Source organism: Salmo salar, chromosome 05 (genome assembly GCF_965601325.2).
Source record: "Salmo salar chromosome 05, fSalSal1, whole genome shotgun sequence".
Lineage (NCBI taxonomy): Eukaryota > Metazoa > Chordata > Actinopteri > Salmoniformes > Salmonidae > Salmo > Salmo salar.
The window spans coordinates 35068468-35088595 of record NC_138295.1 but is presented as its reverse complement, the minus strand read 5'-3'; the positions used below and the strand labels follow the sequence as shown (position 1 = coordinate 35088595).

Here is a 20128-nt window from a genome sequence, read left to right as displayed (position 1 = left end):
CACATTTTTATTTGTGACCGTCTAGGTATTATGTCAAGAGCCAAAGCGCAAGATTAACATGTTGAAAAAATCATAGCTATGTAGGAAAGTCGATTTTGGGTGTGGTGTTGATGGCATAACCACACTTTATATTCCGCGTTCGTAGCACTTCGGTAAAACTACATTTACCATCATCCTTAGCGTAAGGATTATTGTCTGGAGAATCTTTGTAAATGTAGTTTAACTACTTCCCGGGATTACGCCATTGATCGACACTAAAACTACAAGGTGATCGGACGCGGAAGTGACAATTCGTAGTTGGAAAGTTTCATGGTTGCAGTGTTGTTATTTTTCTGACTCATAGCTATCTAGCTTGTTCCTGTGAAATTCGCTCATTTGGGATACCAAAGGTAAAACAGTGTTTCAGTTAATTAATCACGACTGTTCATGAACAGTAAACTATCCTTAACAATTGTGAGAATGTTTTTGTTAGCTAGTTGCTTTTAGCTCGCAGAAAAAAAGCCTCGCTAATTTGAGCGTGCGGTCAGTAACGTTAGCTACTTAGCTAAAATATTGTACTGTGCCGTGTCAACTAGCTAGATTGCTCAATAATTTCACTTGCCAACTAATGCCCTCAATGTATCAAATTGCTATTGGTTTAGAGTAGGCATAAACTATTGTCTAGACTGGTAGTAGTATAAAAGGAGTGTGCAATTGTTTGGGCCTTTCTATGTACTGTTAGCTAGTTACACAGATAAGCGAAGCCTGCTTCAGTCATGCATATGCCTTTGTTACTCTGTACACAGCCTGTCAGACAGTCATGGTGCCACACCTTCAGAGCACCGGTCATAATTGCTAATTGGCTATCTTGTCTATGACAGGAGGAATGTAATAGTGTGTGAGCACATTCATTTTATTCTGATCTAAGCCATCCTTTCAGCAAGGGTGGCTACTAGCACTGCAACAAAGAGCCTCATTGAGAGGGCTAAAGGAATCTCCGCGTGGAGCATGCATTAGCTCGCAGCAGGGTTGATGTATCACACATTATTTAGACACAGTCCTGCACATAGACCAACATTGTCTAATGATCTAAAGAGTATCTGTGTATGAGTCATTTCTCATTGGGTTTTCCTTATGGGGAAAAAAAGAATAAAAATTATATGTTACTGTCTTTCATGGCCTCAGTTTGAGCTTGAATTGTTTATACAAGGAGTGAGATGACATGTCCAAATATAATGGCATAACAAGTTACCAGAGTTGTAACACCCAGTAGTTATACAGTATCATCAGCGTTGATATCAGCTTGATGTGAGACAGGCCTACATCTAACCGACACTAACATGAAACAATTCACGCCTCAGATAAGTACCTACATATAAGTCAAAATGTGGATGTCTGTCCCGTCACCCACAGGGAGCGATGGGGAGTGAGCCAGGGCCAGTCCAGATTGTGACAGTGTGCAAGAAGGATCACTCCTTTGCCTTGGACACAGAGGCTTTAGGACGGGTTCTGCTTGCACCGGAGGTTCGGGATAAACATGTGGTGGTGCTCTCGGTGGCCGGGGCCTTCCGGAAAGGCAAGAGCTTCATTCTGGACTTCATGCTCCGCTACATGTACAGGAAGGTCAGTGTTTCTGAAAATGGAACATGTACACCCACACTTGGTTCAAAGTTCAGTGTGTCATTCGTTCTATATCACATACCATCGCTACCTGTGAAGTGAATTGTTTCCTGATATCAGACTTAATCCCAGGGCTGCTGGCCAGTCAGTAATGTGTAGGGATGTCTGTATTCCTCCAGAAGCATGGTGAGGAGTGGCTGGGTCAGGAGGATGAGCCCCTGACTGGGTTCAAATGGAGGGGGGGCTCAGAGCCAGAGACCACCGGCATCCAGCTGTGGAGTGAGGTCTTCCTGGTAGAGAAACGTGATGGGACGGAGGTACTGACTCCAACATTCAAAACTATGCTCCTTGGAATGATTGTGCAAAAAAATGATATGGGCATTGGAACACAAAAGTATGCAAATTGTAATGTTTGTGTTGGTGTTATGCATTTGATTGATGGATTGATATCTGCCCTCTATAGGTGGCAGTATTACTGATGGACACCCAGGGTGCATTTGACAACCAGTCCACCGTGAAAGATTGTGCCACAATCTTTGCCCTCAGTACCATGACCAGCTCAATACAGGTGGTCTGCTATGCACTCATGTAATTTGTTATAATTGGTGTTACATTTTAAAAACATTTATGTAATATGGTTGTGATTGTTTCTCTCTTGCAGATCTACAACCTCTCACAGAACATTCAGGAAGATGATCTGCAGCAGCTGCAGGTCTGTCTTCCTCAGCAGTAACATGTTTGCCTGGCTGAAACGGCAGACTCTTTCTGACTCGATTCTCGGGAGGCACTGTAATTTTCCGATAATGAAAGGGGCGGTGCTCTTGCAGTGGTTGGTTCTCTGGGTCTCTCTCACTGAAACACACACAGCCCTCCAGCCCCACCACCTTGCGTTGCAACTATTCGTTTTTCAAATCCAAGCAGCAAGAGGACTCAATCAGCTTGATTGCTCAAAACAGCTCTAAAACTACTGTAAACATTGGACTCAATAAGAGTTAAAAAATAAACAGGGTGTTCAGACCCAACAGTGTGTACACAGCTCACATTGTGCGCGTGGTCTGGTGTCAGACAGACTAACATGTTCCACAACCTGAGAGCATTGCTCCCCAAGGGGCATGGAAATATCAAGGAATTGAAAAACCTGTCACGGGTTTTGGATATCAATGTGCTCATTCAAAATCAGAGAATTTGAATGTACCTAAAGTACATTTTTGTCATTTATTTGATTTCCTCTGCATAATGAATGACATTATTTATGTTCTGTCTTCTTCCAGCTGTTCACAGAGTATGGACGCCTCGCTATGGATGAAATCTTCCTGAAGCCATTTCAGGTATGAGAAGCAAAAGTCTTATAAACACAAAGCAATTGGTTATTTAGAATCTAGACCAATCATCTTTAAGTTCCTTTTGACTCTGCTTAAGGTATAATATTTGCTAACTAAAAGTGCATTATTATATGTGCCTTGTTTTTAATATATATTGGTCGCTCCATTCTCCCATTTTCTCAGTCTCTGATGTTCCTAATCAGGGATTGGAGCTTTCCCTATGAATATAAATATGGTCTGAAGGGAGGCAGTGAGTTCCTTGATAAACGTCTACAGGTACTAGACCCTTTTTAGGGTACAATTTGATGTTGTTGGTGCTGCACTGTGTAAGATGAGAGGGTACATTTTGCCAGGTTTAAGTGTGCATTGGTGATAGTAACCAGTATTTGTGATGTTGTGCAGGTGAAAGAGACCCAGCATGAGGAACTACAGACAGTGAGGGAACACATTCATTCCTGCTTCACCTCCATCAACTGTTTCCTGCTACCACATCCTGGGTTGAAGGTGGCCACCAGCCCTGCTTTCAAGGGCCAGCTTAGTGGTATGGTTGCTCCTTGTCCATCTTGTTAATCCATCTAATGATAACCACCTGAGTGTCTGAGGAAGGAACTTAATCGGTTTCAAACCTGTGTATCAGATGTGGCTCCAGAGTTTAAAGAGGAGCTACGCAACCTCATCCCCACACTGCTGCAGCCAGACAACCTGGCTGAGAAAGAGATCAACGGCAACAAGGTCACCTGCAGGGGCCTGCTGGAGTTCTTCAAGGTGAGACTGTGTTTTTAGCCCTCTGAGGTTCCTGACTGCCAGGTTTGTATCATTATGTTGTGTTTGACGGTGTAATGTTTGATTTCAGGCGTACATCAAGATCTACCAGGGTGAAGACCTACCACACCCAAAGTCCATGCTGCTGGTACACACCCATTTATCACTTAGATTTCAGGATTACACATCTTTGAGAGATGTAATGTAAATGCTGTATTGCTCTTCCAACAGACATGTTCATATTTGAGGTTATTGAGTTTTTGTTGAATGTCACTAGTCCACTACCAGTAAATGTACATTGCATCTCTCTCACACAAGGCCACAGCAGAGGCCAACAACCTGGCTGCTGTGGCGGCAGCCAAAGACCAGTATTACAAGAACATGGAGAAGGTGGGTTTGTGTTCTTGGCAAAGAAAGCTATGTGCATTTTTTTTATCTGAAAGAAAAATTCCTCAACACTTAAGGCCTTGCATTCTGTATTAATCTCTCTATCGTCCTAAAGGTCTGTGGGGGAGACCTTCCCTATGTGGCTCCTGCCTCTCTGGAGGAGAAGCACCACTTCTTCCTCCAGGAGTCCCTCCATGTCTTCTCCTCCACCAAGAAGATGGGAGGACAGGAGTTCTGTGACCGCTACCAAGACCAGCTTGAGGCCGAGTTGGTAGAGCTGTGGCAGTCTTTCAGAAAGCACAATGAGGTAAGAGAGACTGATTCACAACCCAGGGGTATCACTTGGCACCAGATCCATTTTTGTCAGTAAACATTTTATTTTCCATTTTAAATTTACTGTGGATACATAAAAAGTAGAATTATTGAAGTTAAGTTTACAGATAAACCTTTTGATTAATATTTTATTTTATGTCTCTTTGAAAGTCAAAGAATGTCTTCACTGCATTCCGGACACCTGCAGTGCTGTTTGTCCTTGTGTGCTTCCTGTACGTGCTGTCAGGGCTATTGCTCTTCATCGGCCTGGCTACCATTGCTTTTGCATGTGACTGTGTCTTGGGCCTAGCCATGGTCGCCATGCTCACCTGGGCCTTCATACGCTATTCGGGAAAATACCGGGGGCTGGGGGGAGCCATCGACCAGACGGCAGGTGTCATACTGCAGCAGGTGAGAACATCTTTTGAATTGTAGGTGTGGGTGGGACATGAGACAAGGCCCACTACAGTTGGTGCACAGAGTATGCAGTTGGACTGTTAAAAAAAAAGAAAAGCTAAGCGTTGTTGTTTGTAAACTTTTGGTAAGAATCAAAATGTCCTTTAGAAGTAATTCAAGTACCCTTATTTAAATGTTTCATTCAATGCAATTTAATTATGTCCTTCTTTTCTTTCAGGCCACTGTGGTGTTGAATAAGTCGAGGCCAGCGGTGGCTAAGATGAAGAAATCCAGCTAGATGGCCTCTTTATCTCATTGCAATACAACATGCACACATCCCAGCACTAAAGCCTTACCATGCTATCACATGGAACCGACATATAGCACTGGCAAGGTGCAGTTACAACACCAACACATGATTACAATGGCAGTGGGAGGTCAACATAATGCACATACACCAGCATCTTTTCAATCGCACAATTTTACACTACATCACTCATCTACATCAAGATGAGACCATAGTCTTACGGAGTATCTGGGGCAAAGGTGCATTATCTCATACCCATGGGGCTGTTTAATCCTCTGGACCTGTTTTTAACACTGACTGACACTGCCATTCGCACACTCCTCCTTGTCTGTAAAGACAACCCAGTGATGTTTACTTAGACACCCTAGACCCAAGTAATGCATTGTTATTGGACATGCCATGGATTTCAATGCATCATAATCTATGTATCCTTTGTGACCAATGCTTATTACTAAGAGGCTTGCATGGAGGCTTTTAAGTCAAATTAGACTTGAGCAGTTTATCCTCCTGATGGAATTTAACTATGCTCTGCTGTAATGGGGTATACATGTAGCCAGATCTTCTTGACTTTATGCTGGTCTCTTTGTACCGCTCTGTGGCCTTGTGCACATTCCATCCCATTCCCAGTTTTGCAGCATGCTCCTTATTTGCTTCCCCTTATCCATGTCAGGGATTCCTTGTTGTTGTACTGTTTTTGCTTTTGTGTTTTATTCCAGGCTTGGAATCCTACTGTAATATCTCTCATTTTATGTTTTTATAAGCCCACTTTAGATGCACCACTGTTCTCCCTTGTAAGTTGACCAAATATGTATTGCGTTACTTCTGAAATTGAATGGTTGGTTGAGAAACGTTAGTTAAGTGGCACTTACTTGAGGAATGAATGCTCCAAAGATGTTATATGTAAGATTTCACTATACAGAGGATCACTTGAAATTAGATTGTGATCTTTTGAGAATTTAACAAAAAAAATCTGGATTAGGTTAACTGGTTTGTGTGTAAACAAGTGATGGGTAATATGAGGCCCTTGGTCACCTGTCAGCCAAAGAATTACCCATAAGCATAGGGGTACGATGAAAGGCAAGAGACCTTGCTTGTCCTCAGAATCCAGATAATTATACATAGTTCTAAAAGTTGTATTGTCTCTGACATTCTTTTTGCACATTCCATGTCTATGTTCCATTCCATTGTTGAGGCAAACAATTGGAGGCGTTTTCCGCATTTACTATTGCACTCTCCCTCCTCTCTGTACTGTTACTTTTTTTTAACTCATTCAACAAATAAAAATATACATTACAGTAGATGCATGAAATTCATTGCTTTTTTTCATTATCTTTTGCAATATTGTTTTGTGGCCTTGGTAACTATGTTTTTATTTACATTTTTAGAATAAGTATTGCTTAAGCCAAATAAAATGCAAAAGACCTGTAAGTTTGGTTGAGTTCTTGACTAGTTCATATACCTATTTCACTATAAATTGGATATATATATACACCTATGTCAAGCCAAAAACGTTTTTCATTAAACGATTCTGGTGTTCCTTTTACTGAGAGGGTCAGTATGGAATGGATATAGGCCTACAGAAGATTGTTGACATTATTGATATTATGAAGATAGCAATCTTATTGCAGTCTTTTAATGATGATGAATCAATCACCCCTTACTGTTAGTTGGCATCAAGCAGGGTTATTGAATTAATTCATAGGGTGGGCGTGCCAACGGACAGGTTTTTGTGTTGTACACTGCTTCGTTGTAACCGAATGAAAAGAGGTTATTATCCATTCATACTCCAGTGGCGGAGCCGTTTGCTCTTTTTTATTTTGTCTTTGTCCCTCCTTCTCCCCCCACTCTTGCTGTCACTCCTTTCTATGTTCCACAATGCTGCTCCCACCAGTTCGTACTGCGCAGTGAAATTTGCTATAGCGAAAATCATGTCCTTGTTTCCTTATATGGTGATCGGCGTCGCGGGCTGCCTTGTTGAACCGAGGCGCGTGCACTGCCGCCGCCACCATTCGCTTCCATATTTGGAAGTGAGTTCAACAATCCTTGTAGAGGGGGTGTGGTGAGGCGAGAAAGAGCAAATGAGACCGAATACTGAGTTATTATGGATCCTACACTATGATAAATAATTATTCTCGTATCTGAATAGCATACGTGTCCGTAGTCTTATATTGTACTTAGAATCAATGTGATGCAGGGCGAATGTTTCCCCCAAATATGTTTTCAAGTGAATGTCAGTGTCCGGCCTCAGGCATAAAAGCAACAGCATGCAGCATCTTTTGAGAATTAAGGGATACTCATCCTCGCATCCGTGCAATTCTAATTTCATAAAAAATGAAAATAGAGTTCTATTTTATATAAATGTTGTTTATTTGTTCACATGTTATTTTTTATTTGGACAAACATTAAACGTTTGTCAAAAATTTAGAATTTCTAATCCCACCATACTCCATGTTAAAGCTAACGAGCACTCTTTCCTGGAGATGCTCGCGCTTCTCACCCGCCATCAAGCACGCGCCGCTAAGCGCGTCCACGTGCTGTATCAAGTGTGTGCGAGATCGACACTGCATCACAGTTCATTCAATTTCTCACCAGACGCCGACCAATTCAGACAGCTATGGTACGTTTACATTTATCAACTAGCTATGTGGTATATCATTGGAAACAAATATATATATATACACACACAAGTATCATTATTGTGTTTTCGCTTTCTTTGTTGATGTAATGTATTTTAGCTAGTGAACAGCGAGTTCATTTTGAGATGAAGCCGACAGCATCATCAGATTGTCGGGTCAGCTGTGACTGCCGTGCTGTCTTCTGGAACGTTTCCTAGTTGAATATTGAATCTTGGATGGTAGTAAATTTGTTTCAAAGGGTTTTTGAATCATTCAGGTGAATGTCCCTAACTCACAAAAGCATGTTTTATGCAGATGCTTGCTCGTCTCTTGACGTTATAATCGCCTAGCATAGGACGTGTTTGTATGGAAAGAAAACGACCCAAAAACTGCCTGGCGCCATTTCCTCCATCACCCAATCTCCCTTCACTAAAGGCCTAATGCCCAGTCTAGCACTAAGTTGCAAGTAGCAGCATATTCGGTGATAAATGACTATCTAGTTTAACTACCTAGCTACAGCCCAGTACTACTCACCCCCCTCGAATTTGCCAGCTATCTAGCACTATCTGGCCTTGTATTTGCCGGTACTAAAGGCTCGTTTAGCATGGCTAACGGAGTGCATTTTCTGTGCCTACACATAGCTAACTAGCCATTTAGCAAGCTAACATGTAGCTAACTAGCTAATTTGATTTCCACCTCCTTTGTCTCCGCCAGTCGCACGAGCCCCTTTGTTTTTATTAACTAGCAAACTAACTTGCGTAGGTGCCATGACAATTGATTTAACGTTAGCTTTAATTATAGATGGAGCTTCTGTTTGCAACGTGTGAAAATAATCGCGTTAGCGGTCTGGTATTTTCTCGACATCGTTTTGCCTTATATAGTGCACATGTGCCATCACTGCATTCATGGCCCCACCCTGGTTTTTGGTGCAAAGAACATTTTTGAACCTTTTCTCTATTGTAAACAGTAGGCAACTAACGTTAAATATTAAATGTCTATCCGGAGTAACTTTATTTAGTGATGGGCAACGCTATAACAGTCAGGCGAAGGTGAGAACTTGTCTGGGGTGTCACCGTTATTCCACGAGCTAACGTTAAATGTTTTGCAAGCGGTCCTTTTGTCGTTAGCAAGCGTTTCCCACGACGTTCTTCCTGGTTTTTACGCATCAACTTTTGGCAAGTGGTGCGTCGGAACGAAGTATTGGGATGCTTGTGAACGACCAAATCTACTGTAGCATACGCAATAAACAATTCGTCATAAATGTTTGTGGCACGCACCTGGGTCTCACTCAACGTACGTGGCTTAACCCTGAATAAACTTGTCGAATTATCAACATGTTTGTTCAAAAGCGCAAATTCTAGTTTCTATTGTCATGCGTTCCGCGTGATATTAAATGATCTTATTTTGGTGAATCTGCCTGACTGTGGACGGGGATCTTGATTACTTTCAATTTAGTCGACTAATTACAGATCATATTTTCCCACCTGCTGTTCATTTGTGAGGCCGTTATGTACCGTTGTTCATGTGAATAATGTATTGCAACGTGACATCAATGCTTTGGTTCAATTGTGTATATGATGAATGAATGGTCACTGTTGGACACGATTGGCCCGTGTTCCTGCCGAGTAGTGAGCTGGCTGGGTCCGTCCCAGCTATTCCGGAGGAGCCCACAGTATTTAGTGCCCTATTATGGGTGCAGTTGGACAGACGCAGGACAAGCGAAGTAAAATGATTGGGTTAAATAATTTCTTGTTGATTACAGCTACTTGGTGAAGGATTATTTTTAGATTTGTCACACTTGATTTCAAGTGAATTGGAATAAAATGTATTGTCCTTTTTCACCACCTTAACTGACTCAGTCTGGAGAACTACCTTTGTAGTCACGAACCTGACATTGTCTTTCTTATGTGCTGTTACTTGAACCTTAACTTTTGGCAACATTCTGTGGTATTTTATGGCAGGAAGCAAGGGATCTCTATTGCTCTGAAAAGAACATGCTTTCTGCATGGAGGGACTAAAGGGTATCATCTCCACTGGCTTCTGGGTATTTGTCTTTTCATACCGGTATCCCCAGTCAGCACTTTAGTCTGTGGCTTGCTGCAGTGTGAAGAAACATGCATTGTCTGAAGAGCTCTCAGAATAGTAACAGGAGTGCTCATTGTTTTGGAACATCGGCGGGATTAAGTGGAGCTGCATGGCAGTTGGCTGCTGTTCAAACACTCTGGCCTCTTCGCCCTTGGTAGGGGTGCCTTGCTCTTCCTAGAAAAAACGATTGCCCTGGAAATGGAAGTCTTCCCCGGCAGCACTTTAAATACTCTTGCAAAGTCTTTTCACTCCTGTTCAAGATGTCGCTAATCCAGATGTTTGTATCTAAACTCTTCAAACTCAACACTAGGTGATAAGGTCCTGAGCCCAGTGTGGTCTCTCACAGGCCCTGGCCATCCTCACGCCCAGAGCAAACAGGCCCACACCCTTCACACACAAATTACTTCAAAGTGGGTCACTACAGTGGCAGGGCTCTGGAAGGCATGAAGCCACTCTCAGGCGAGAAGTGCATTTTTAATGAAGGCTGCTTCTGTTGTATGGATGTGGCTTTACTTGGTGAAAAGAGTGTCTAGTCTACATGATTTAGCAGAAGGCTGATGAAAGGATTGGCCAAAACCTGCCAGACGGAGGGATGTTTTGACACTTGGTAACATCCTCTGGCTGATTCCTGCATGGGTTGATGTGATGCCTGTTGGGTAAAATGCCTTAATGGAAATCAGAATACCCGAGCAAGGTTTTATAGGGCTGTTACTCGGATGTGGCCTATTTATTTTTATTTTTTTCCCCACACAGAGGATCCATTGTCTGTGACCGACCCACACATTCTAAGGCTTAATTTCTGTCCCCACCTTCACTCCCATGGCTATTTTTAAAGCAGTTACTTACGTGGCATGGCTGGCTATCTCACATACTGTACACGTTTATAGTAGGAGGGAAAACCCTCATTGTGTAACCTGGTTTTATCTGCCCTTTTCAGAGACACCTGTTACTGGCCCTTATCAGGCAGTGGCAATCTATCAATGCACCTTTGGCATGTTACTTTATTTACGAAGGTACACCAGACAGACCAATATTCATCTGTCCCCCTCACAGCTACAGGTATCCCTTACTCATCAGAGATGTTGGTGTGGGTTCTCCAGATTGTGTCCAAGTTTGGAAAAAGGGTTCAACCCTGTGCCTTTCTCTGAATGCCACGCCTGCTGAATCATGCATGCCCTGCTGTACATCATGCTTTTCTGGTCAATGCCATGGATGGGGACTCATATAGTCCCCATTTATCTTGACTGATCATGTGGGTACAGGTCATAAACCATAGGATTGCATTCTGGCTTATGGTGCCCCCCAACCATAGGACTAATAGCCGTTTGTTCATAACTGCTAGTCATTGTGCATCTACCTCCCTATTGATTCCCTTTATCAGCAGTCCTTGAAGGGTGTGTTCCTGCAGTGTGAGAAGTCCAAGGCAGAATCATATGACTACTCTCTCTGTCCCTCTCTGCGCAGGCTTCCGGGGTGACAGTGACAGATGACGTTATCACAGTCTTCAACGAGATGAAGGTGCGTAAGGCGCAGGCGAACGAGGATGAGAAGAAGAAGAGGAAGAAGGCGGTGCTGTTCTGTCTGAGCGAGGACAAGAAGCACATCATCCTGGAGGAGGGCCAAGAGATCCTGACAGGAGATGTGGGTGTCACGGTCCAGGACCCCTACCTGCACTTCGTTAAGATGCTGCCCCCAGACGACTGCCGTTACGCCCTCTACGATGCCACCTACGAGACCAAGGAGACCAAGAAAGAGGACCTGGTCTTCATCTTCTGGTGAGGAATGAGAGAGGGGGGCTCGGCTAGACTTGGGTGTAGGCTGAGGGGGGCATCGTACATTTTCTGCTGTGGTGTCACTTGACTGTTCAATCGCTTGGCTTCTACACTCGGGACAATGGTTAAACCATTACCCCTCCCTCATAGGGCCCCAGATGGCGCTCCCCTGAAGAGCAAGATGATCTACGCCAGCTCAAAGGATGCTATCAAGAAGAAGTTCACAGGTGAGAAGCACTGACCGTTGTGGATGTAATAGACCTTTTGGGCTCTGGGTTCTCTTCAAATTAAATGGAATCTCCTTGCTCAACCCTATAGCTCTGTGTAATTGAATTATACATATTTTTTTTTTTGGGGGGGGGGGGGTTAATAAGCTTTGTGTCCTATGTGAAGCTACATTTTTGCCTCCATTTCAGGTATCAAGCACGAGTGGCAAGTGAACGGTTTGGAAGACATCAAGGACCGGCGCACCCTTGCCGACAAGCTTGGAGGCTCATCAGTAATCACCCTGGAAGGAAGCCCTCTATAAATTTAGCCCCAGGCTTCAACTGAAGCCAGACATCTGAAGGGGTTGGCTGTTCATTCCAATATGGTTGGGAGGAGGGGCAAAGCAGGATCATTTGTGGGACTGTTGGGAGGGGTATTGTGGGAGGGGGGGTGTGTGAAAGTGACAGTTTTCAAATTCCACAAATGCAGCCTGTCATTCCAGTTCACACGACATAATGAACACGAACAAAACGCACACTAAGAAAAAGCAATAAAAAGATAAATGAATTTAAAAAAAATACAAAATTGATGAAGGATGATGATTATGAAGACTAAATATGTAAATGTTTGAGGACAGGGTTTTGTTCTGTCTGGATTCCACTAAAATGACGATCGCATAGAAAAGGGACAGGGCAACAACTGTTACAATTCCAACTTGGCTCCAGCAAGATACTGTTCTTAATTATACAACTACCTTTTTTTGCCAAACTTCTAGTTAAGTTTTCTAAGTGTGTGTAGTTGAGACTAGGTGTAGTACAAGACCATTAACACTTGATTGATTGCACATGACGCATCAACGGTCTCCTGGGAAGCACGGTTCATTTTGGGGGGGGGGGGTTGAACATACAAATTACACAACTTTTAAGTGAGTCCAGTTATTTTTTATTTCCAGTTCTGAGTTTAAAAAAAAAAACATGGCGTTGATGTAAAAATTGAACACATTCCTTATACAACAGGATCTGGTGGGTTTAGAAGTGTGACGGTAAGACGGGGGCGATGTATTTGAACTGCCTGTGTTCAGAATTTAGACTGGTATTGAATGGATGTTTTGTATCGTCTCCTTATCTCTAATAAAAAGGCACTAAACTAACTTTGTACTCTGCCTTTTTTTTTGTCTAGCTTGTGTGATTTGAGGAATGACCAAGCTAATAAGGTTGATCATTTAGCCTGTCCGAATGGAAGATGTGGATGTCTGAGTGTTTTAGGCAAAAATATTGATGTCCTATTGGCTGCTGTTACACAGGCAGCCCAATTCTGATCTTTTGGCCAATGAGAGCAAATATTTTGCCAATACTTGATCAAAAAATCGGAATGGGCTGCCTGTGTAAATGACTGTCAAGTGTCTGGGTAATATCTGAATAAAATGTCACTTAGTTGAACTATTAAATGATTGGTTGGTCCAGGAACCTGCTTACACTGGGCAGTTAGTGATGCTTTTATTTGTAATTGGTGAACTTGGTATTCTTTGCAATGTGTACCTTTAAACAGCCGCTTGATTGAATTTAGTTCTTTGTCAGAAATTGAAACAATTAATTAGTGGTTTTAAAGACCAATGGCATCATGTATCCTAAATGTTTACATACTGACCACATGAGGGCACTCTAACTCCTCTGAAAAGTGGATTCCATTTTACAGTAGCAACTCATTCTTTGTATACCTGTTGGTTTCCATAACTGACACAAGCATTAATGATAAATCTCTTAGTTTATTGAAATAGGCATTTACAAAAAATATTATCACCATTGATTTTCACCCCCTAACCCGCTTGAAAGCAAGCAGTTTATGCTGCCAGCACTGAGTAAGAAGCTCCCTTAGGTTTTCAGAATCTGACGTTCATTGATTTCACCATTGATACCTTCAACCCTTTTTGACATGTTTGGTGTATTGAGGCGCCGTATCTTGTCAGTGTGGCTAGGTATGCCTCCGGGCCATTGGGGCGGAGTATACATTTTACAGGTGTCTTTCTAACCCAGAATGAGAAGTCCCTGTACTTTCCAAAATCATTCACATCCTTAAGCGACGTTACCTAAACAAATAAGACGTCCCCCTCCCCACATCCCTTTGTAAAATCAACTCCACACCCGCACATTTGATCCTAAATGTTGAAAAACATGCAGCCACAGTATTACACACAACAATGGGAGTGTGTCTAAAGAAAATAAGTCCAGTAGTTGCTCCATTGGCTAAAGCTGTTCAATACTATTCCAAAGTATAAAGTTAATGGCTGCTACCATAGTTATAAAACAGCAAGGCTCCTAGTCACAGTGGTTAACACCTCCAAGGGAAACCTGTTACGGCGCATGAAGGTTTAGCAGTCCTGTTTTCTTCGATAGTATTGTAGATGTTTAATTTTTATTAGGATTAAATCCCGTTTCACTCTTACCCTTTTATAGACTGAGTTGGGGAGTTATTTCCTCTCCACATCTCCTTTAAGGGATTTTGTGCTTACTTTAAATAGTTATCTGTCATGGACTTCATAGCCTCTTTTTTTTCTAGGCCATCCCCCCCTCCCCTTCTCTCTCAGTCCTGACTACAGTCCACTCGGTTCCCATGCACCCAGTAACATATCTGGGCAAACTTCAGCGGGGTGAATCTCACAGCCACGTTGTAGTCGCGGTTCTCCCCATCAATCTCCAGCCACTGGTGTCCAGAGAAGATGCCGATGACTTTTCTCTCCCAGCGTTCCAGAGCCGTGTCCCACACGCGGCCGTACACCCCCGAGCCGCTGGCCCCCGGCCGGGCATCACAGTGCTGGTAGATCAGGTCGTTAGACTCGTCCTCCACAGGACAGAAGCGGTAGACCAGCTCCCCAGGCCTGTCACTGTCAAACCCAGAGAAGTGGATGCGTTTCCCTGCCAGGTCATCAGAGGAGGGAGCCACAGACAGACGCATGAAGGGCCGGCGGTGGGGCCAGCGCAGCTCCAAGAGGGCGTAGTCAAAGTCCATGCTGACCTCCTGGGGGCCTTGGATCCAGCCCTTGGGGACACGGGTGCGTTTGACCCGGACCCAGCGCACCAGGGGCTTCTTGGTGGGGGTCTGGCTGGGCTTGGTGCCATTGATGTACGGAGGAGTCAGGAAGCCTACCCTCAGTTTACGGGCTCCCTTGACGTAGTCCTTCCCATCATGCACGCAGTGGGCAGCGGTCAGGACATGGCGTCGAGACACTAGGACTCCAGTGCAGCCGGTGGAGATCCTCACAGCTGTGGAGAATGGGTAGTCCAACAGGAAGTGGTCACCGCGTATGTTGAAGCGCCCATCAGCCCCGTAGATCTGTCTTTTCTGACGCCTGTGCCTACTGGTAACTCTACGTCCTCTTGTTGGTGGAGGTTGAATGGCAGGACTGATGGTGCCCTCATAATCATCCTCATCCGCCACATCCACAGTGGTGAGGGTACGAGAACCGTCTGCATAGAGCGTCTCGAAGGCCAGCTGCTCAGTCAGGTGCTCTCGCCTGCTCTCTTGCTCTCCTTTGTGGTAGCAGCTGGCATTGCAGTGAGTGGTGAAGTCGAGTTGAGTCTGGGAACTGAAGCGAGAGCGGGAGAGGGGCAGGGGTGCATGGGGCACCAGTGAAGGGAGGTGGAGGTGGACGGGGTGTTGGTGAGGGGGGGCTCGAGATGGCAGAGAGAGGGGGAGGAGGAGTGAGAGGAGCACGACTAAGAGGGAGAGATGAGCCAGGCCAGAGTTTGGATGTGGATACATGGTCATTGAGCAAAACACTGAAATGAAAAACATGTAAAACATTTAATGTACACCCCACAACAATACACAAAAGACACAAAAAAAAGGAATCTACTTATCCGTGAGGAACGGTAGGGTATAGATGAACTAGGAATGTCATGGACTTTGCAGAAACCTTTGATTAAAGATGCTTCAAAACAGATCATCACTAATGAAACACAACGGTGTGGAGAACACTGGCTTTACTGGCTTGTCTCCCCAGTTTAAGTGCATCATTCACAAACACTCTCAACCCATAATCCCCCATAAAACCAGTCCACTCTCAGTCTGACACATGGCTTCCAAGTGCCCTCGCTCAGAGCCCATACACGCGGGATCAGCTAATGCAGGCTCATGTTGCAATGCAGGTCTGAATGTTCACTTCTTTGAATAGGTTACAATGCAGCTCTTGTTCCTGTCTATACTGTGGGCTATTCAGAAAATGTCATTTTAAACCACGCTACAAGGGTATGACAAGCATTAAAATGTCAGTTCTGCTGGTGGTCTTAGTGCTCAAAGAGAGGTTTGTTATACAAGCCATCTGGTTATGTACACAAGATAAGAGTACATCAGGAAAGTGGCTGTTGGGGCACACGTTGGATATCGGTCGCTGTGTTAGGACACTGCTTATGGTTGCACAGATTATTTGTCTGCAAATGAACTCGTATCATAACATTTTGAATCTTGGCTTCCGTGTTGTGTATGAGTGGGAGGATAGGTGGACTGAAGGGGAGGGGACGTGTATTCCAGCTTGCTCTGCGGAAAGAGAAGGGCGTCTCAAATTATATTTATGTTAAGGCTCTGGGGCAAGGTGGTGTCTGCCGTCAAACATGAACTACCTTTCTCTGTATGAGTGTCGAAGGCAGGCTCAGAGGGTCCAGGGAGAACTCGATAGGTGGGGAAACTATGGATCCTCAGGCTCTAGTGGCGTAGAAGAGAGCAGGTGTCTCAAGGCCCGTTTATACCTGGTGCTAACACGCATCCTGTGTCCAGATAATGTCCACATTTGTATTGTGCCCACATAAACGATTAAAGACGCATTGTGAACTGATTTTCATCAGATCTTATAAGTGTAAACGGACAACATCACTCTGACCTATACGGCTATGCAGTCAAAAACAGCAGTCACCACACCCTGGTCTCTGATCCCTTCCCATGTTCGTGCCAGGTATTAGTGCAGCTTCAAAGTGGAACAATAGGCATTGGCATACAAAGAGAGGCAGGGGAAGGGTGGAGGCGAAAACAGGCAATTCCCACCACACAACTGTATCATCATAGTGTCGACAGAGAAGATACAGTTACTCAAAGGTGCTTCATGTCTTGAATAGATGCAGCCTAGGGACTCCATGTTAGGGGTTACTGACCTACACTGCTATGCCGTCAAAAACAGCAGTCACTCCACACCCCTGGTCTCTTATCCCCTACACATCAAACATCTACATTTAGCCATCTTCTATTGGGTTCCTTTCAATTTGTGGGGACATTTTTACAAACATATGCCAGAGAGGACTTAACACGAGTGTCTACTTCTAAGGCTATTAAAGTCTGTATAGACTGTAGTTTCCATGGTCTGAGACAGATTAGCTTTGATTGGGGAAAAGGGATAGAATATCAAGTAGAATCACACATCTAACCACACTAACCTATAATCAGCAAGCATTTGATGAGGGACCCAAAATAATGGATAATATATGTCAAGAAATATCGCGGTGAGTCTTTATTCCATTTTCCAATAATCTGCGGAGAGTGAGTTTGGTTTGGGTGAAACTCCAAGTCCCAAAGTACACAACAGTAAACTGATCCCCACATTAGAAAGATCTTCCAGCTCTAACAGATTGTAGAGCCAAACAGCCTAACAGCCTTTTTGAATCCTCTCTAAGGCACTGGACCTCCACTAACTCTGTCAGCACCTTACATCAGAGTCATTTCATATACATTCCAATTCCAGTCAATTTCATTTGGCAATTTGAATGGAACGACCTTCCCCATTTCCACATAGATCCCTTTTCTGACAAGCAAAGCTGATGATTATAGCCCTCTGAGAGGGTACTATACTAGTGCTACATAAATCCATGACTACACGGAACTCTATTCCACATCAAGTAACTCATACAAGCAGTAAAATTAGATTTAAAAAACAAGATTAAAATACACCTTATGGAACAGCGGGGACAGTGAAGAGACACAAACACAGGCACAGACACATGCCTACACACACGATAACTTACACACTATACACACGTACACATGGATTTTCTGTTTTAGATAGGTGGTGGTAGTGTAGTGGTCTGAGGGCATACACTTCATGTGTTGTGAAATCTGTTGTGAATGTATTGTAATGTTTACATTTTTTTATTACTTCCTTAATCAGTCAATCAAATGTATTTATTAAGCCCATTTTACATCAGCCGATGTCACAAAGTTTTGCTGGACCGCAGGAAGAGTAGCTCTGCCTTGACAGCAGCTAATGGGGGTCCATAATAAATACAAATACAAATACAAATAGCCCTCTGAGGGATCCTGAGAGGATAACACGCAGCAATGCACCTATATAAGCTACTAAGCACATAAACATTTGAATAATGGATATATGTACACCTGAAAGCTGTTGTCGGCATTCTTCATCTCATCTCTGACCCTTGAGTGAAGGCTCTGGAATTCTGAGAACAACCTGCTTCCCAGGGCCAGAGCTTTGTCCTGAAAACCCCCTCACTGGGTCTTTTGTCATTCACCAACCTCATTCATCATGAGTGAATGTAGTACTGTGCCATGTCCACTCATTGGGTTGTTGTTAGACCCCAAAGACAACAGATGATGTTTACCTTGCCCAGTCACTATTGAGTTGCACCAATACAGGGGAATAGTGCTGGGAGGCAGTATACTCAACTCACTGAAAAATGCGGGGGGTTGACTTTGGCAAAAGTTCATGATTAGCTATGAAACGTTCACTTACAGTAGTGGAGCAACAATATTAGTTACTTTGCAACACATTTCCCAGGCAAAAAAAGTTATGTTACAATGTAGCCTCCTGGTAACAAACCAGCTATAACTATATTCAAAATAATGATTAACAAATTATTAGGCTACTTAGAATGACAATAAATGTCATACTGTACCTTTTTGTTAAAAAGTTAGTCTGTGTTTAAATCCAATTCACGTTTTCGCCCCCTTCAAAACTATCGGGCATATCAATTCTCCAGATTTCTCCCATCGCTTCAGTGTGACAGGTATCTATCTATCTCTCTCTTCACAGTCCCGCAGAGAGCGAGTCGCCACTTTGATAACGTGTCCTAATTAATTCGGTCAAATCAAAGTTTATTGATGAGAGTCAACTATTGGCTTATATTCATTGCTAATCAAAGTGACTGTCCGTCCGAGTGAGTCGCTTCAACGGCTGTCCGGCTCAAACGCGCTTACAAATAACTGTCTGAAAATGTTACTGAAAATACATTTAGAGGCGATCTCCCTCACGGTCCTAGCGCCCCTGCACTACACAAAAAAAACGTAACATGTCTCAACTGGACAAATCTGCTTTTAGGATGGTGAGAGAAGATGGGTACTGGCAGAGCACATACGAAACATTCTGAAGCCCTCAAGTCAAGATCATTGTGTCCTCCAGCTGCAAACAGTCCAAGTGAAACTGTTAACTTGTTTCTCATGTCAGGAGTAGACCTTGGCACTGGGGTTGGGGAGTGAATCAAATGTGAATAGACTGAGGCTATATCAAATGCCATCTGTCATTTAGAGCCGAAGAGATGCTGAAAAATGCAAATTGCAAAAGGCTCTTAAAATTCTTAGTCCCTGATACAGTTGCAAAAAAAGCAACAGACATGGACTTATTAAGCAGCCTATAATGTACAGTCGTGGCCAAAAGTTTTGAGAATGACACAAATATTAATTTTCACAAAGTCTGCTGCCTCAGTTTGTATGATGGCAATTTGCATATACTCCAGAATGTTATGAAGAGTGATCAGATGAATTGCAATTAATTGCAAAGTCCCTCTTTGCCATGCAAATGAACTGAATCCCCCAAAAACATTTACACTGCATTTCAGCCCTGCCACAAAAGGACCAGCTGACATCATGTCAGTGATTCTCTCGTTAACACAGGTGTGAGTGTTGACGATGACAAGGCTGGAGATCAATCTGTCATGCTGATTGAGTTCGAATAACAGACTGGAAGCTTCAAAAGGAGGGTGGTGCTTGGAATCATTGTTCTTCCTCTGTCAACCATGGATACCTGCAAGGAAACATGTGCCATCATCATTGCTTTGCACAAAAAGGGCTTCACAGGCAAGGATATTTCTGCCAGTAAGATTGCACCTAAATCAACCATTTATCGGATCATCAAGAACTTCAAGGAGAGCGGTTCAATTGATGTGAAGAAGGCTTCAGGGCGCCCAAGAAAGTCCAGCAAGTGCCAGGACCGTCTCCTAAAGTTGATTCAGCTGCGGGATCGGGGCACCACCAGTACAGAGCTTGCTCAGGAATGGCAGCAGGCAGGTGTGAGTGCATCTGCACGCACAGTGAGGCGAAGACTTTTGGAGGATGGCCTGGTGTCAAGAAGGGCAGCAAAGAAGCCACTTC

At 43.6% G+C, this 20128-nt stretch overlaps 3 protein-coding genes across 4 annotated transcripts; 2 read left to right on the top strand and 1 right to left on the bottom strand.

Moving 5' to 3' along the window:
• Positions 1-264: 264 nt before the first annotated feature.
• On the top strand, positions 265-5939 carry atl3 (atlastin 3). Its single transcript, XM_014199641.3, has 14 exons — positions 265-389; positions 1393-1602; positions 1779-1916; positions 2063-2167; positions 2261-2311; positions 2871-2927; positions 3105-3197; positions 3324-3462; positions 3559-3686; positions 3775-3831; positions 4002-4073; positions 4186-4377; positions 4554-4793; positions 5017-5939. The coding sequence occupies exons 2-14, from the start codon at positions 1399-1401 to the stop codon at positions 5074-5076; spliced, it is 1536 nt and encodes a 511-aa protein (XP_014055116.1). The 5' UTR covers positions 265-389; positions 1393-1398; the 3' UTR covers positions 5077-5939.
• Positions 5940-7567: 1628 nt separating this feature from the next.
• On the top strand, positions 7568-12666 carry cfl1 (cofilin 1). The gene is made up of 4 exons (XM_014199640.3): positions 7568-7702; positions 11250-11560; positions 11708-11784; positions 11974-12666. Exons 1-4 carry the CDS (start codon positions 7700-7702, stop codon positions 12084-12086), a joined length of 504 nt encoding a protein of 167 aa, XP_014055115.1. The 5' UTR covers positions 7568-7699; the 3' UTR covers positions 12087-12666.
• Positions 12667-13509: 843 nt separating this feature from the next.
• Positions 13510-18941, bottom strand: prss23 (serine protease 23). Of its 2 annotated transcripts, none has more exons than XM_014199638.3 (2): positions 18658-18941; positions 13510-15540 (listed from the first exon to the last, which is right to left on the bottom strand). In XM_014199638.3, the coding sequence occupies exon 2, from the start codon at positions 15527-15529 to the stop codon at positions 14345-14347; it is 1185 nt and encodes a 394-aa protein (XP_014055113.1). In that variant the 5' UTR covers positions 15530-15540; positions 18658-18941; the 3' UTR covers positions 13510-14344. The 2 variants fall into 2 exon arrangements, with proteins under 2 accessions (XP_014055113.1, XP_014055114.1); XM_014199639.3 differs by lacking the exon at positions 18658-18941 and adding an exon at positions 18140-18407 and having other exon boundaries at positions 13818-15540.
• Between the last annotated feature and the right edge of the window lie 1187 nt (positions 18942-20128).

Bases quoted from the DNA above. Each gene is read 5' to 3' on its own strand.
- atl3 (XM_014199641.3), top strand. From the start codon at position 1,399: ATGGGGAGTGAGCCAGGGCCAGTCCAGATTGTGACAGTGTGCAAGAAG. The intron at 2,928-3,104 runs GTATGAGAAGCA...CCATTTTCTCAG, and splicing joins TCTTCCTGAAGCCATTTCAG to TCTCTGATGTTCCTAATCAG. The intron at 4,794-5,016 runs GTGAGAACATCT...CTTTTCTTTCAG, and splicing joins CAGGTGTCATACTGCAGCAG to GCCACTGTGGTGTTGAATAA.
- prss23 (XM_014199638.3), bottom strand. From the start codon at position 15,529: ATGACCATGTATCCACATCCAAACTCTGGCCTGGCTCATCTCTCCCTC.
- cfl1 (XM_014199640.3), top strand. The intron at 11,561-11,707 runs GTGAGGAATGAG...CCTCCCTCATAG, and splicing joins GACCTGGTCTTCATCTTCTG to GGCCCCAGATGGCGCTCCCC. The intron at 11,785-11,973 runs GTGAGAAGCACT...CCTCCATTTCAG, and splicing joins TATCAAGAAGAAGTTCACAG to GTATCAAGCACGAGTGGCAA.